The sequence below is a fragment of the Acomys minous genome, assembly GCF_964271855.1.
Source record: "Acomys minous genome assembly, chromosome: 17".
Classification (NCBI taxonomy): domain Eukaryota; kingdom Metazoa; phylum Chordata; class Mammalia; order Rodentia; family Muridae; genus Acomys; species Acomys minous.
In genome coordinates this window covers 13980277-13994225 of record NC_140500.1, presented here as the reverse complement: position 1 = coordinate 13994225, position 13949 = coordinate 13980277, and the positions used below count along the sequence as shown (strand labels likewise).

Sequence of the window (13949 nt, the reverse complement as noted above, 5' to 3'; positions counted from 1 at the left end):
ACCCTTCTCTTCACTGAGCCCTGGATCTTTTCCTGTTTATGCAGTAGTTCACGTGTAACTAGCCAGTACCTCTTGACTGGCTGGAAGTGAAAAGGCTTCACAACTACACACTTATCACCTTGAGAGATACTTCCTGGTCCATGCGACTACTGGACAAGGAGTGTTTTCAGAGCACTTCCAAATGGGAGCTGAAGCCACCTTACAGCCATAGTCCCTGCCCCACAGGCCACCATGGTGGTGGCTCCCTCACAGCAATGCCACTCACCACCCTACAGAATGTCTACCTTGCTGCGTGTCCAGCTCAGAATACCAGGCTGACAATTATGCTTAAAAGCCTCTGTTCAATGCTTTGGAGGTAACAGGCACAACTATAATTTGGACTCAAGAGGCGCCTATGAAGTGCTAGGACAAGGTAAGGCAGTCAAAATTCCCATGCGACTGCTGGGGAATAAATCACCCTTTTACTGCATAGAGCATGCTCCAAACAAATGAGTGACTGAATGGCACAGGCACGATCTCTCTCTCTCTCTCTCTCTCTCTCTCTCTCTCTCTCTCTCTCTCTCTCTCTCTCTCTTTCTGCTGGCTACTCTCATGATGGGAGAGTCTGAAGCTCTTCGGTTGTTGCTGCTGTTGCTTTCCTTGGGTGCTGTTCGTGCTTGTGCGTGTAAGCATAGGCTCACCCTTGCCCGCAGCTATTGAGCGGTTGGATGCCAATTAGGCCATGGCTGACCCAGTGTAAGGATGCTCACCATATACTGAAAACGCCATTTATGGTTGTCAGGCCAGAGGGGCATGTCGCAAATAAGTTTTCTTGCCCACACTCTTCGCATTCCAAAGCAGCCAAATTATGTCCAATCCTTGGGGTGACTTCTTAGGTCAGGGCTCAAATTACATCAGGGTGATGGTGCACTTCCCCGGTGCATGACTATGTCTCTGAACCTTCTCGATGGGTCAAAGCAAGGCCTCTGGCTGCAGCCTTTTTTCTGTAGCTATCTGGAGTCAGTCCTGGGTGAGCTGAAGGCTACATTGTTCTTGGGGTGTTTGCATAAGGAAGCAGGTGCCACCATCGCTTGCCTGACTGGCAGATAGACAGAGGTTTGTACATAATTAGCTGCAACTAAGGTGGCCTGCTTCTATAAGGATAAAGAGAAAGGCAGAAGATTGCTCAGTGATCAAAGTCAAAGCCTCACATGTGGTCCTCAGTGTGTGTGAGTGAGGTGTGCGTGATAGTTAGGTGTGTCTTTTAAAGGCATGTGAGCGTTAAGAACCATGTTTGTTTTACTGTCCCCAACCCTCAAGCAAGAAGAAACTCATTCCTCAGATAGTCTCCTAGTCTGGGGGTCCTGGCCTGCAGTGTCCTGCAAACCACCATCCTGTCTGCCATCTTGCTCAATCCGTATTTGAAATCAATGGGAGACTTCATTAGAAATTGCAGCCTCTGGGCAGACCTGAGCCCAGGTGTCTGGTGCAAACAATAGCACTAGCCAAGGACAATACCTGCAGTAAACTTCGAACCCCTACACAGATCTAGCCAATGGATAGGACGCTCTTCACAGTTGAGTGGAGAGTGGGGTCTGACTTTCACACGAACTCTGGTGCCCCATATTTGACCACGTCCGCTGGATGGGGAGGCCTGGTGGCACTCAGAGGAAGGACAGCAGGCTACCAAGAAGAGACTTGATACCCTATGAGCATATACAGGGGGAGGAAGTCCCCCTCAGTCACAGTCATAGGGGAGGGGAGTAGGGGGAAAATGGGAGGGAGGGAGACACGGGAGGATACAAGGGACGGGATAACAATTGAGATGTAATATGGATAAATTAAAAAATATATATTAAAAAAAATAAATTGCAGCCTCTTTTTTTCAGTACCAGGTTAACAGCCAGCTCAACATCTCCCTCCGACAATGGCTGAGTCTCAGGGTCTCTTGGCAATCAGTTCTTGCAAAAACACTTCTGCAACTTGTACAGCACTAGAAAAGCTCTGTGGTGCTGGTGATCAGCTGGGAGGTATGTGAGGAGGTGCTATAGAATTAAGCATTCATTAGGGGCTTTTATATCAAGGCGGCATTCAGCCTTAAGCACTTGAGGGCCCCTTGTCATGGAACTTCAGAGGCAATGTCCTTACCTCACCCTTTATTCTTCACTCCTCTCTTCAGAAGAGGATGGAGAAGGATAGGGCAGGGGGCATTGTTTTCCTCCCCAATCCTTCCTCTCTTTTGTTTCCAGGAAAGGGAAGGCTCCTGAGAGTCACCTGTGTTCTTTGTTAGATTAAGAACAGGCGTCACCGAGGAGAGGAAACTATGGTACTTCTTGTCACTCAGTGCATCTCTGACCATAAAGTGAGAAACAGGGGAAGAGCCAAGATGCTGTTCGCACACAGATAAAGGGCAAAGGCTGGCTGGGAGAACTCCTAGCCTAGAGTGATCAAAGGCCAAACACACTTGCTGGGCATCTCAGCTGGGGGACGATCCATCTTTCTCATAGGTGTTAAAGTCACTGCTTTATGGCCAGAAAGTCCGTAACAATTGGCCTTGTATGGGGTATGTTCCCTAAGTATGATCATAAGGGCAGCGAAAAATGAGTTGGTTTGGCCTAGTTGGTCCTAGCAATAGCTATTAATACACATGAATTCTGCTATGATTGATCCTATATTCTGATCTCTGAGATGTGCCAGGTAGTAGTGACAGAAGGTGAAGGTGACGGGGAAAGTGTTTCCCCGTGAGCATTATAGGCGTCTGATATTTATTTACTCCCTGCCAGGAAAGTTCAAGGGCTCTCCAGGGACACTCTCCAAGGGAAGATTGGCTTACGGACCCACTCGGTACAGCTGGTCACTCCATCACTCCCAACATTTCTCTGCCGAATGACAGTCCTCGCGTCTTTCTGCTCTGAGTGCTTCATGTTTGCCTGGAAGCAACGGGGGAAGGTACCTTGTAAAGCACTTCCCCACGGCTATTTTCTCCCCAAAGGAGCTTTGGTTTTTCTGGGTTCGTCATTGGCAGATGTGTAATCGGAACCTGGGGCCCCTGGACCCAGACAGTGGCACAGAGTCCCATCTTGTGAGAAAGGGTCCCCAAGGGATTGTGCTGTTATGTTCTGCTAGGAGCCCTGCTTGCCTGTGACAGTTTTTTGGTGCAGGGTTTTTGTGTGTTTGTGTGTGTGTGTGTGTGTGTGTGTGTGTGTGTGTGTGTGTGTATTAGGTATACATGAACAGGCCAGAGGACAACCTTACATCTTGTCCCTTGGGTGCTGTTCAAATATTTTTTGGGACAGGGTCACTTGATGGCCTAAAACATTAGGCTGGCTGGCCCTGTCTCTGCCTCTCCAGTGTTGGGATTATAAGCGCACGACTGCTTTTCACATGTAGGCTTTGGGAGCTGGACTCAGCGTATCATGTCTGCAAGTCAACACTTGAGCACATGAGTGACCTTTCCCGAGTCTTCCGAAAACTGGAGTTGCCTCCTCCACCAGGGAGTCTACCTGCTCAGTGTCTTCCCCTTTCTTCCTGTTCTCAGGATAGGACTGCCCTGATGCCAGTGTCCCTGAAGCTATGAATGAAGACTCTTGCCCAAATCGGACTTGATTAAAATACATGGAGAAGAAAAGTCTGAGACTCCAGTGTTTACAGAGCATGAACAATCTTGATTCTCCATGACCCATGCTGGAAAGGAAATCTCGACATGGGATTGTAAATGAAGTGGTCTGGTTTTCCCAGTCCCAGGCAGTCTTGGGCCCCAGCATGCCCAGTAACATAGGCAGAAAGGCTCCAAAAGGTAACAGGCCACACACAATTCACTGAGAGCCTTCCCAACGTGTGTCACCTTTACAGCCAGGCACATGTTGAAGGTGGCAAGGCTGAAACATCATCCACAAAACCCAGGACCCGATCAGGCACTAACTTAAGACTGTGGATGTAATTCTGGCATCTATAAAGCCTAATTCACTCTAGGATTGATGCCTTTGGCCATGTATAAATTTACATGTTGCATTAATTTGTCTCAGAGGACTCAAACTTAGTTACTCAGAAGGGAAACACTAATTCTTAATTCGTTTGTACCTACAAGCTGAGATTTAGTAAGCTTCAGTCTCCTGGGATTAAAACAATTATTTTTAATTTTTGTTTTTAGTCAGAGAGGAAAGGATGTTGGAGGACAGGCTTGTTTCCCTTTCATGTAAATATACTTCCAAATGAAGAAAGTGTCTGAGACACTCAGTTCAACAGAGCAGCTGTTCTCTGAGAACTGGAGACCAGTCTATCCAGAAAAGCAATGCTCAGAGAGACGCACAGGTACTTGGTCATCCCAAGCTGGGGGCAGAGCTACTCCACACAGACATCACAGACACACTCAGTGACCCCCAAGGGTCACAGGGCTTCTGGCTTCTCCCACCAAGGCTGGCAAGTATACATGGGCTTTCAATTCCTTCAGCCAGAAGTGGGAGCTGCCTGCTACTGGTTTTCATTTTTTGGCCTCAGTTCAATTCAATTCAGGTGGGAAAATAGTGAGCGAGTGTTAATGCTAGTTTGCATAATTACATTAAAAAAAAATCCCAGCTCCTGGGAGCCCCTGGTCATCTAGGATCTTATATAAGGATACTTTTCTAAAGAATAACTCCTCAGATCTAGCCCGAGACTGGGTCCAAATGGTTTTGCTCTGCAGCCTCTGCCTTCCTCCTCTTCTGCTACAGAGACCACTTTCCCCTTTCCCCCCTCCACCTTCCCTCCCTCCCTCCTTTCCTCCTTCCCTGTTTTCCTTCCTTCTTATTTTCATTTCCCTTTACTTTTTGAAAACATAGCTCCACTAAATGAAGCAAAGCTGTGTTCTTTATTCTGGGCGAGAGAGACAATTGACCTGAGGTGACATGTGACATGTGACCTGCTTCAGCTTACATTCGTTATACACAGGAGACCTGCAATCTTTACACAGCTTTGTGATTACCCAGGTGTGTGTTTGTGTGTGTGTGTGTGTGTGTGTGTGTGTGTGTGTGTGTGTGTTCGTTCCTGTGTTTTTGATGAGGAGGGAATTACATGGACTTAATGACCTAATGACCTAATGAAGTTCCTTCAGGTCTGGGACATGAACTACATGCCATAAGCCAGAATATGAGGAAAGTGCGTCAATAACGGCTCTTAGCACAAAGCAAGTGTCAAGGTGATACATCTTATAGAAACAGCCCTTCAGTCACTCCTGACAATGACCTCACATCGGGCCTTGCAGAACATATGGGCAGAGAATGGCATTAATCAGGCCCAAGGACACAACACAAAGGAGGACACGATGCCACTCAGGTCCCTTCCTATTGTCCTAAAAATGTACCAGCAAAAAGGCGGCTTTCTCAGGCTAACGCAGCATCTCCAGGGCATTAGGTGAATCCTACACAAAAGGAGAATCAAATCCTGCTGTGAGAAATGCTGGTTGCATAAGGGTAGGGCCATAGGACTGAGTACAGGAGTCGAAGCTAAGAGGAGAAAACCTCAAGTCCAAAGGGCAAAACCAGCTCAAAGTGCAGGCTCCAGAAAAAGCCGTCAGCGACTGTGTGTTAGGTTCCTGTAGCTGCCACATGGGTGGTCACTGCCACATGGGTGGTCACAAGCATAAATGTCTTCCCTTAAGTTCTGCAGGTTGTCATCTGTGCCATAATATTTTTTTAGATGCCCGGGGGGGGGGGGGGGGGGGGGGGAAGCCCAGCCCTCACCTCTTCCAGCTTCTAGTGCCTGTGAGCACCCCTTCCGTCTCAGTTACGTCATTCTGTGGTCTTGTTCTTCTCTACTGTGCCAAAGAGCTCTGCAGTTAGCTTGTGGGAATCGTTGTCATCAGCTTGAACACCCACCTGAACCACCCAGGGTGATCTCACGTCTAAGTCTTCGTTATGTCTGCAAAGGCCCTCTTTTTCCAAATTGGGTCAGCGTTCCCTGGGTGTAAAGGCTGGGTTGTGGATCTGTCTCTTTCATGGCACCTTCCTGCCTCCTCAGTGCCCTGCTGGGACAGCAGAACTCAGAGATAAGGAATTGGGGGGGGGGGAGATGTCATTGGCTGCTAGAAGAAAGGCAGCTAAAAGGGTGGTTTGTGGAGGGACACACAGAAAATGGGTGAGAAAGAGGCTTGGAAGCCCCCCCCACCCCCCCACCCCCGGCAGCCCAGTGGTGAATACTGGTTCACCTTCAGCCTGGGACTTGAGTGTGACCATTCCTAAATCGCAATGGAGCTAGGGACTTCCTGTCCCAGTGAAGACAGGCCCGGAATTAGGGCTCAAGGTCGTCTGCTAAGAAACACACAGATTCAGGCTTAAGCAAGACCACAGAGGTGGCAATAGCTGATGCTAACAGGAAGCCCTGAATTTATCTGAGAGCTTCGGTTTATTCTGGACTCATCTGAGCAGGGGTTACCCTGACATGGAAAAGAAAGGCTTGCCGTGGGATGGTGGTCCATGAATACCATTGGCTTGGTTCTGACAATTAAGAGGGAGGAAAAAAACAAAAAACAAAAAAACCAGATGTTCCTTCCTTGACCCTGTGGATTTTGTACTCCAATATGCTCCCAGCATGGGGGGACCTTCTATTCACCCACCATTTCCAGAAGACCTATTCTCTATCAGCTTTTCCCAAAGGACATGTTGCTAGGGGTGGTGACACACATTTGTAACCTTAGAATTTGGCAGGTGGAGGACAGGAGGATCACAAATTCAAGGCCAGGCTCAGCAACATAATGGGTTGGAAGCCAGACACATGAAACCCTGGCTATAAATAAATAAATAAATAAATAAATAAATAAATAAATAAATACTTTATTAAAAAATCTTAAAGACAGTTTTAAAAAAAAAGGCATGCCCTTTAGCAGCCCCAGAGGACTGGTATGCATGGCTCATACCTTGCATTTTGCTCACCTACCTGGATGTCCAACCCAGGCCCTTATTGTTAGTGATTTGGCTCATTAGTCATGCCTGATGCTTCTACTAAGCTATTCTTAGCCCAGTACTCCAACGATTTGACCAAGATGGTCTCAGGCAGAGCCAGGGTGTGACAGATCTGGTTTGAGGTTAGCTGTCTCCTGCTGGCTTTCAGCCTAAAGTTAATAGAGCAAGGAAAATATATTTGTAGGATGGACATCATGGCCCCGTTTCCTCACGTTAAACTCACTGACATCCAGTTGTTTCAGGAGGGTAGGCCCTATACAAATGCTCATCAGCAAACTTCTCTCCCTCCGGTTTGTGCATTTGTTTGTTTGCATGTTGATGTAAAGGTCATGCCCTACTGTGACTAGAACAGAATATTACAGGCTTGGTAATTTATAAAGAAATGTATTCTTTGTTGTCCTAGAAGCTAGTAAGCTTGGGACATGCCATCAGTACTTGGGAAAGGCCTTCCAGTTGTGTCAAAACATGGCCGAGAGCATCACATTATGAGGAAACCAGTGCACATGACAGCAGAGAGGAAGACATCTGAGAAAACTGAACTCACGTACACAACAAAGCCAGGCTATGGCAACTAGTCCACTTCCAAGATAGTGACATTAGTCCATTCATAGGGCAGAGCCCTCATAACCTGATCACACTTTAATCCTGCCACAATGTCAGTTCCATTTCAACCTGAGTTTGGCAGGGGACATTCGACCCATATTACCTGCCTTCGTGCCAAAAAGAGACACAGTAGCTTCCGGACCCAATGGAATATGGCAGAAACCCAGAGTCATTATCTACTTAGAAAAGCTAAGGGTCCTCACTCGTGTCATGTGGCCATCCTTAGTGTTCTTCCACTGTTGCATGGAGGCCCGAGGACACTGCGCCAGGGTAGAACACTTGCCTACCGATGTTGCGTGGGCAAAGACTGCTACTGTCTGCATAGGTGAGTGGGTTGTCAATAAAGTTTTTCTAGCTCCTTCAGGAAATAACCTGCAAAATATAACTCGAGGGTGTGACAGCGGTGGTTGGAATGTATGAAGTGGAGTGTCGCCAGAAATCCCAAGGGACTTGGTAGCCGCTCAGGCAGCCTGCTGTGGCCTCAGCCATCTCTGTCTCCCTGAAGCTTCCCTTAAATCCAACCTCACCCCACTGCCTCTATCAGCGACCATTCTCTCTACTGGCACTGCCATTTGCTGTCATCCAACGATGGCGTAAAGGTCAGGGTTTGCTTTATGCCCAGGCTAAAGTCAATTTGAAAGTCATTAGCCTTCCCAAGAACTGAAAAATCACTGTTATTGTCTATTTAAATGATGCGTTCTGAAAGATTTATCAAACAAGTGCAAATGTTAGAATACTATCTAAATTATTACGGCTTAATTAATTAGATAGCTTAATTTTTAGTGCAGGGAAATGGTTTAGCTTGTTAAACTTTGATAAGGTATATGGGGGAGGTAGGAAAGGGGTGATTAACTAGAAAAAGCATGAGATTCTAAATAGTGTGGCACGCTCGTGGGGGGTGATAGGGGGGCTGAGAATACTGTAAAGGCGCATTACTTAACCTGTAAGCTTCAATCGCCTCATCTACAGATAAAGATATTAACGACACCATTACACAAGACTGTCTCTGCGACGTGTTTGGCATTACGCCTGGCTTAAAAGGAGCTGAAAAAAAGTGTTAGCCAAGAGAGTGCTGACGTATCATCAGTAACAATAACAGTGCCGATCTTTATCAACAGTAGTAAGATCAGTGGTGATATAGTGTGCCCTGAGAAAAGCTGGGTCAAGTAGACCCAAAACAGCCAGTTAATCAAAGGGTAGAGAATTAAATAAGAATTACCTAGAGCAGAGGCAGGCATGGCTCTACTAGCTGCTACCAAAACCATCTCAGTGTTTTGGGATCCTTAGTAAATGGTGCCTCCTTGGCGGAAGTGAGTTGTTGGAGGCGGGGCTTGAGGCTCCACAGCCTACTTCCTGTCTGTTCTCGGGCCTCCTGAGTGCTGAAGCACTGTGGCAAGCCATTGTGGTCTCCTCCTCGTGCCATGTTTCCCTTACTGTGACCGACTGCATCCCTTCCCATGAGCTGGAATAAACCCTTCCCTCCGTATGTTGCTCTTCCTAGCTGTTTTGTCACTGCAATAAGAAATGAACTAATATATTAATCTTAACCCGTGTTATAACTTGGTGTGGGATCCTCCACAAAGGATGCATCCTGGGAGAATGGTTGGAAAATCAAGGACTCAGGGTTTGTCACTTGGCTCTGTCACATGATGTGTGTGACTTCAGGGGAGTGCCTAAGCTTCTCAGAGTTGCAGTGTCCTTATGGGAAACGGGAATAACCACTCCTGGATAAAAGGTCACACAAAGAGCACACACATATACGGCAAAGGTAATGTACCTAGCGCCCAGCAAGTACTGGTGGGTGGATGTCTGTCCCCTTCATACTATGTTTGGCAGACAGAAAAATGGACCACCCATTTGGATAGGTGAGAAACATAGGAACAAGCACTGTGGGCTCATCGTTCACAAAAAAAAAAAAAAAAAAAAAAAAAAAAAAGAAAAGAAAAGAAAAGAAAAAGAAAAAGAAAAAGAAAGAAAGATTCCAGAAACTTCCTTACACCCCCTTCCCACCCGGGTGTCTGAAGGAAGGTACGGTAGGGCTGTCAGAAGGCTTGCCTGTCCACGTTTCATTACATCATGTGGTAGTTCTGGGTTGACCGCTGTGCACTACAACCAAAGAGAGGGTGTGCACAAGGCGCAGCACAGAAGGAGGTGTCCTCATCAGTTACAAGGGAAATCTCAGCACACCTCTTGTTCTTGCCTAAGTAGCGAGGACTATTTCTTAAGCTATAAATGTAAGAGCTACAGATAGCTTCGCATTGTGATTCGGAGGTGTTTACCGGTTGATTCGAATGACACAGATAATATGTCCGAACAAGCTTCAAAACCCCTCTCCACGATAAATGTTACTTTCCTTGATGGAAACGTGATTTCATTGGGAAAAAAATTCTTACAAATCATCTCATTTCTACTCTCAATAATATTATTTCAATGCATCCATTATTTTCCTTTTCTTAAATTAAAATAATATGCTTTCTCATGTGTATTACCATGCCAGTCCCAAGATTTTGTTTTCTTTGGCTGTTTTGAAGTAAAGCTAATATAAATTTTGACATTTTAAGTATACTTTCAAAACACTCTCCTCTGATTTTTATAACTGTTCCTGACACTAATATGCAGTCATATGTCATTAGTTACTTAAATGTTTTCTATAATTATGTAGATTATGTTGACACTTTCTGGTGGTATGCTTGTAATTTACTATTTTGTCACTTGTGATGATCTGAAATACATCGGATAACTGTTCCCATCCTTTCTAGATTAAGCAGCTGCTAAAGTCTCCTCTATATTGTAGCTTTATTTCCCTTTAGTACTGCATCCACTGTGGGCATAGGAGGCTCATAAATACATGGATTCTTTCTCCACACTCACATGGACCTTTTATTTTGTTGTTCTAGTAATGACCAAATAATGTTGACGGTAGCATTCATAGTCAGAGAGAAATACTATTATATATGAGTCTTAAAACGATTATTGTACCGAACATGGAAAGCATGTTATAATAAAGGCCTGAGTAATTGTCATGAAAAGGAGCCTGACGATCTGCCCAGATCAGCCTGGGAGAGCTCCACAGGTAAACAATCTCTAATCTGGGTTTGCTTTAGTTAAAGGTAGCAGTTTAGCAAGTGACCATGGATGAGCCGTGGTCAAAAATGATGAAGAGTTAAGGATGCCTAGGACGCAGGATGCAAGCCTTGGCAGGAGACACTGGAGAGCTGGCAGTCTTCATAAAGGGCATGGAAGCCACAGTAGGGGAAAACCAAGCAGCTGTGTTTATTATATGTAAAATTACTGATGTGATCTACTTTCTTAGAAAACAACAATATGATAGACAGGCTCGTGTTTTCTCTGCTATAAGTAGCCTTAGATGGTCATAAGGGAAGGAAAACCCTTCCTCCCTATCTCAACTATTTTTAGTTCCAATAGAACAAACACATTCCAGATTGGTTCTGGGTGAAATGAAGGTATGAGAGAGACAAATGCAGTATTGGGAGCAATTAGTAGAGACATCTGAAGAAAACAATAAGCAAATATAGTACGTTATCATCACATGGCAAGCGACAGTGTCGAAAAGGGCTGTGACTCACCATTCCATTGCCATGTTGATGCACAGTGACATGAACTTGCCAATTATGGCCAATCCATGCTTGGGAGTCTGATCCACTACACCTTTTCCAAATCAACGCAAGGTGACATGTTCCCATGGTTTGGCCACATTTTGATGACAACCAGAGTACCATATCTCTGACAAGTGAGATTCTGGTACAGCCATGGTTTTGGATGGATGCGGCCTACCTAATGTCTATCAAGTCCAAGTGGAGACAGTGGTGAAGGTTGGTAGGGAGGAGGGATAGAAGCTGTCTACCTCAAACCCTAGTTAGTTCCGCAATGACAAAGGATGCTTGTGATGGAACCAAAGCAAGAGGAAGGTATAAAAATGAATAAGTAATAAATGAATGAACACATAAATAGATGTGTAATAAGTTATGAGTTAGAGCAGTGAGTGATGCTTTAGGAAGGGAGAAGGACATTAGATGAAAGAGAAAACATTTTAAAATGTAAATAAAAAGAAATAAAAACAATTTAAAGAAAAGTAAAGCAAAAGGAAGACAAATAAGATAAACCAAAACATATACCATATCCCATATAAGCAGTGAATATTAGTGTGTCTCTCTTTCACACACAGACACTCACATATGCACATACACATGTGCACATGCACTCACACACAGACAGGCATATGCACACAAAACACACCATGGAATTCCTTCAAGGAACTGTTTCTCTTTCTCATACGCTTCCGCGAATCCTTGGTGAATGAAGAATCATGGAGTGAGGAACTGGCCCAGGGGCCAAGACAGTATCTTCTCCTAAAGACCCCCACCCATGTGATCAAGCATGACCCATTGGTCTGAACATACATCCACCTCTATAACAGGGCTTCATCCTGGAAGTGGAAATAGAAAGCAACTTTCTAAATATTTTTTAAAAATCAAAACCAGGAAATGTGTTGCAAGTGAAAGAATGCAAAATTCTTTGGGCTCAAGCTTTCCCAGACACACTGCCAACACAACCTTTCTAGTCTCAGACCAGCATGGTTGCCGCATTTCCTGGGGACAATTTTCCTATGGAAACTGGCACGCTTCAGGCTGACCTACATGGCCCCATGCATTTAGAGCAGGTTTTGTATCCCTCAGCCCGGAAAGATGGAGACCAGCAGATGCCTCCCTTCCTCTCTCCAGTGCCAGGCGGGTGGGGAGGACTGCCATTGGTATGGGGGCAACCCACTCATCTGCGCCACACAGGGGCGACCATGCATTTAAATAGCACTTCTCTCCAAGATGCAATGTGAACAACCCTCCTGCCCAGCCCTAGGAACACGCGAGTGCGCTGAGAAACAAAGGGAGAGCCCACAGCCGAACACCGCCGGGAAGAAAATGAGATGTAACGCTCTAGTATGCCCAGTGTGGGAACACAGGGGCAACCCTCTAATAACACAGCAAATAAGCAACCCTGAGCTGAGAGGCCACCCAACTGCATCTAACAAGAGCTGCTATGTACTCGGAGAACCTACTAGCATACCAAGCCCCTTATTTGCAGCCCAGGGCTCCCTTGTGACAACCTTTTAGGACTCAGAAGGCAAGCGTGAAGGAATATTAATTCAGTAGGGAACCCAGCTTCTGTGCACATGTCCCAGTTGAAGAAAACACAAGAAAGAGCCATTGATTCTAAACATTTAGAAAATTACCAGGTTCACGAGAACTTTGAGTATGGCTCAGGACAGGGTAGAGAAAGATGGGAGGTTTTTAATGGGTCTCTTACCTTCTTGTCACTCAGGCCAGAAACCTGGTCCACATACTCTTCTTGGATCATGAAGGCTGCTAAGTTGGCAGTGTAGCTGGCCAGGAAAATGACAGCAAAGAAGGCCCACACTGACACCATGATCTTGGACGTGGTCCCCTTTGGGTTCTGCACAGGTACGGAGTTGTTAAACACCAGACCCCAGAGTAACCAAATTGCTTTGCCGATGGTGAAAGATGGGCCGCCTGGCTCTGGTGTAACATAAAAGACGTGGAGAGAAAGTTAACCCTGAATCACTGGAGCTGTTTCAATCTATAAGTACCAAGGGCTGAAAGTGCCTGACAAGAGCAGGAAACCCCTCCACTGATCCACTCTAATGACAGCTTTACAATTCAAGAGCATGTGTCCCCTCTGGGAGCCTGGGGAAGGCAGAAGAGGGTTCTTAGAGACAAAGCCAGAGCCGTGGGGTATGGGGAGGTCTTTCCCCTACTCACACTCTTCCCATTTGCATATATGAGACCATCAAGTTCACATGAAAATTGGGTTACAATGGCCAACTGTTTCAATATGTTCCCATTGCCCACCCCACCCCCCTTAGCTTAAACGTTACCATTACCTATCAAGGAAGTAGTTTAACTTTCAAGACAGCAGCAAGAATCATGTGAGGCCCCTTCCTCCCATGGCCATAGACTTCCATGTTCAGTTTTCCCAGTGCTGGGTGACTGAACGTACTCATAGCTAAGCTTCCTTTAGCTTCTAGCCCTTAGCAGCTGATGTCTTTACAATGGATTTGACTGCCCTACTCCCTCCAACGCAACCCTTCCCAACCTGCATGCTGCAGCAGTGGGATTCTGCACACGGAAACCCAGAGAGGAGACCATTGACTCTCAGGCCTAGCCATGGACATCTAGAATAAAAAAATAAGTAGCTGTTCTTGACAGATGTCCTTCCGTCTGATCTTAAGGCCTCTATCCATCAAGGATGCATGACTTGTCTGGTGTCCCTGCTTGGTGAGGGAACGACCTTGTGTGTTATTAGGATCTTTGTGCACACTTCCACTGCAGAAACAAATGTCTGCCCACCGCACTTTCCACCATATTAGCAAAGGTCTTGGGACGTTTGCTGTGACCC

The 13949-nt window shown here is 45.9% G+C and overlaps 1 protein-coding gene across 4 annotated transcripts in view; it reads right to left on the bottom strand.

The window, feature by feature from the left end:
• Positions 1–13949, bottom strand: part of GRIN2B (glutamate ionotropic receptor NMDA type subunit 2B) — a 459317-nt gene that overhangs the window by 46493 nt on the left and 398875 nt on the right. For all 4 annotated transcript variants that reach the window (XM_084766782.1, XM_084766784.1, XM_084766785.1 and 1 more), the window contains one exon: positions 12840–13069. In XM_084766782.1, the coding sequence (XP_084622908.1) occupies positions 12840–13069 (230 nt within the window). The remainder of the gene's footprint in view (positions 1–12839; positions 13070–13949) is intronic.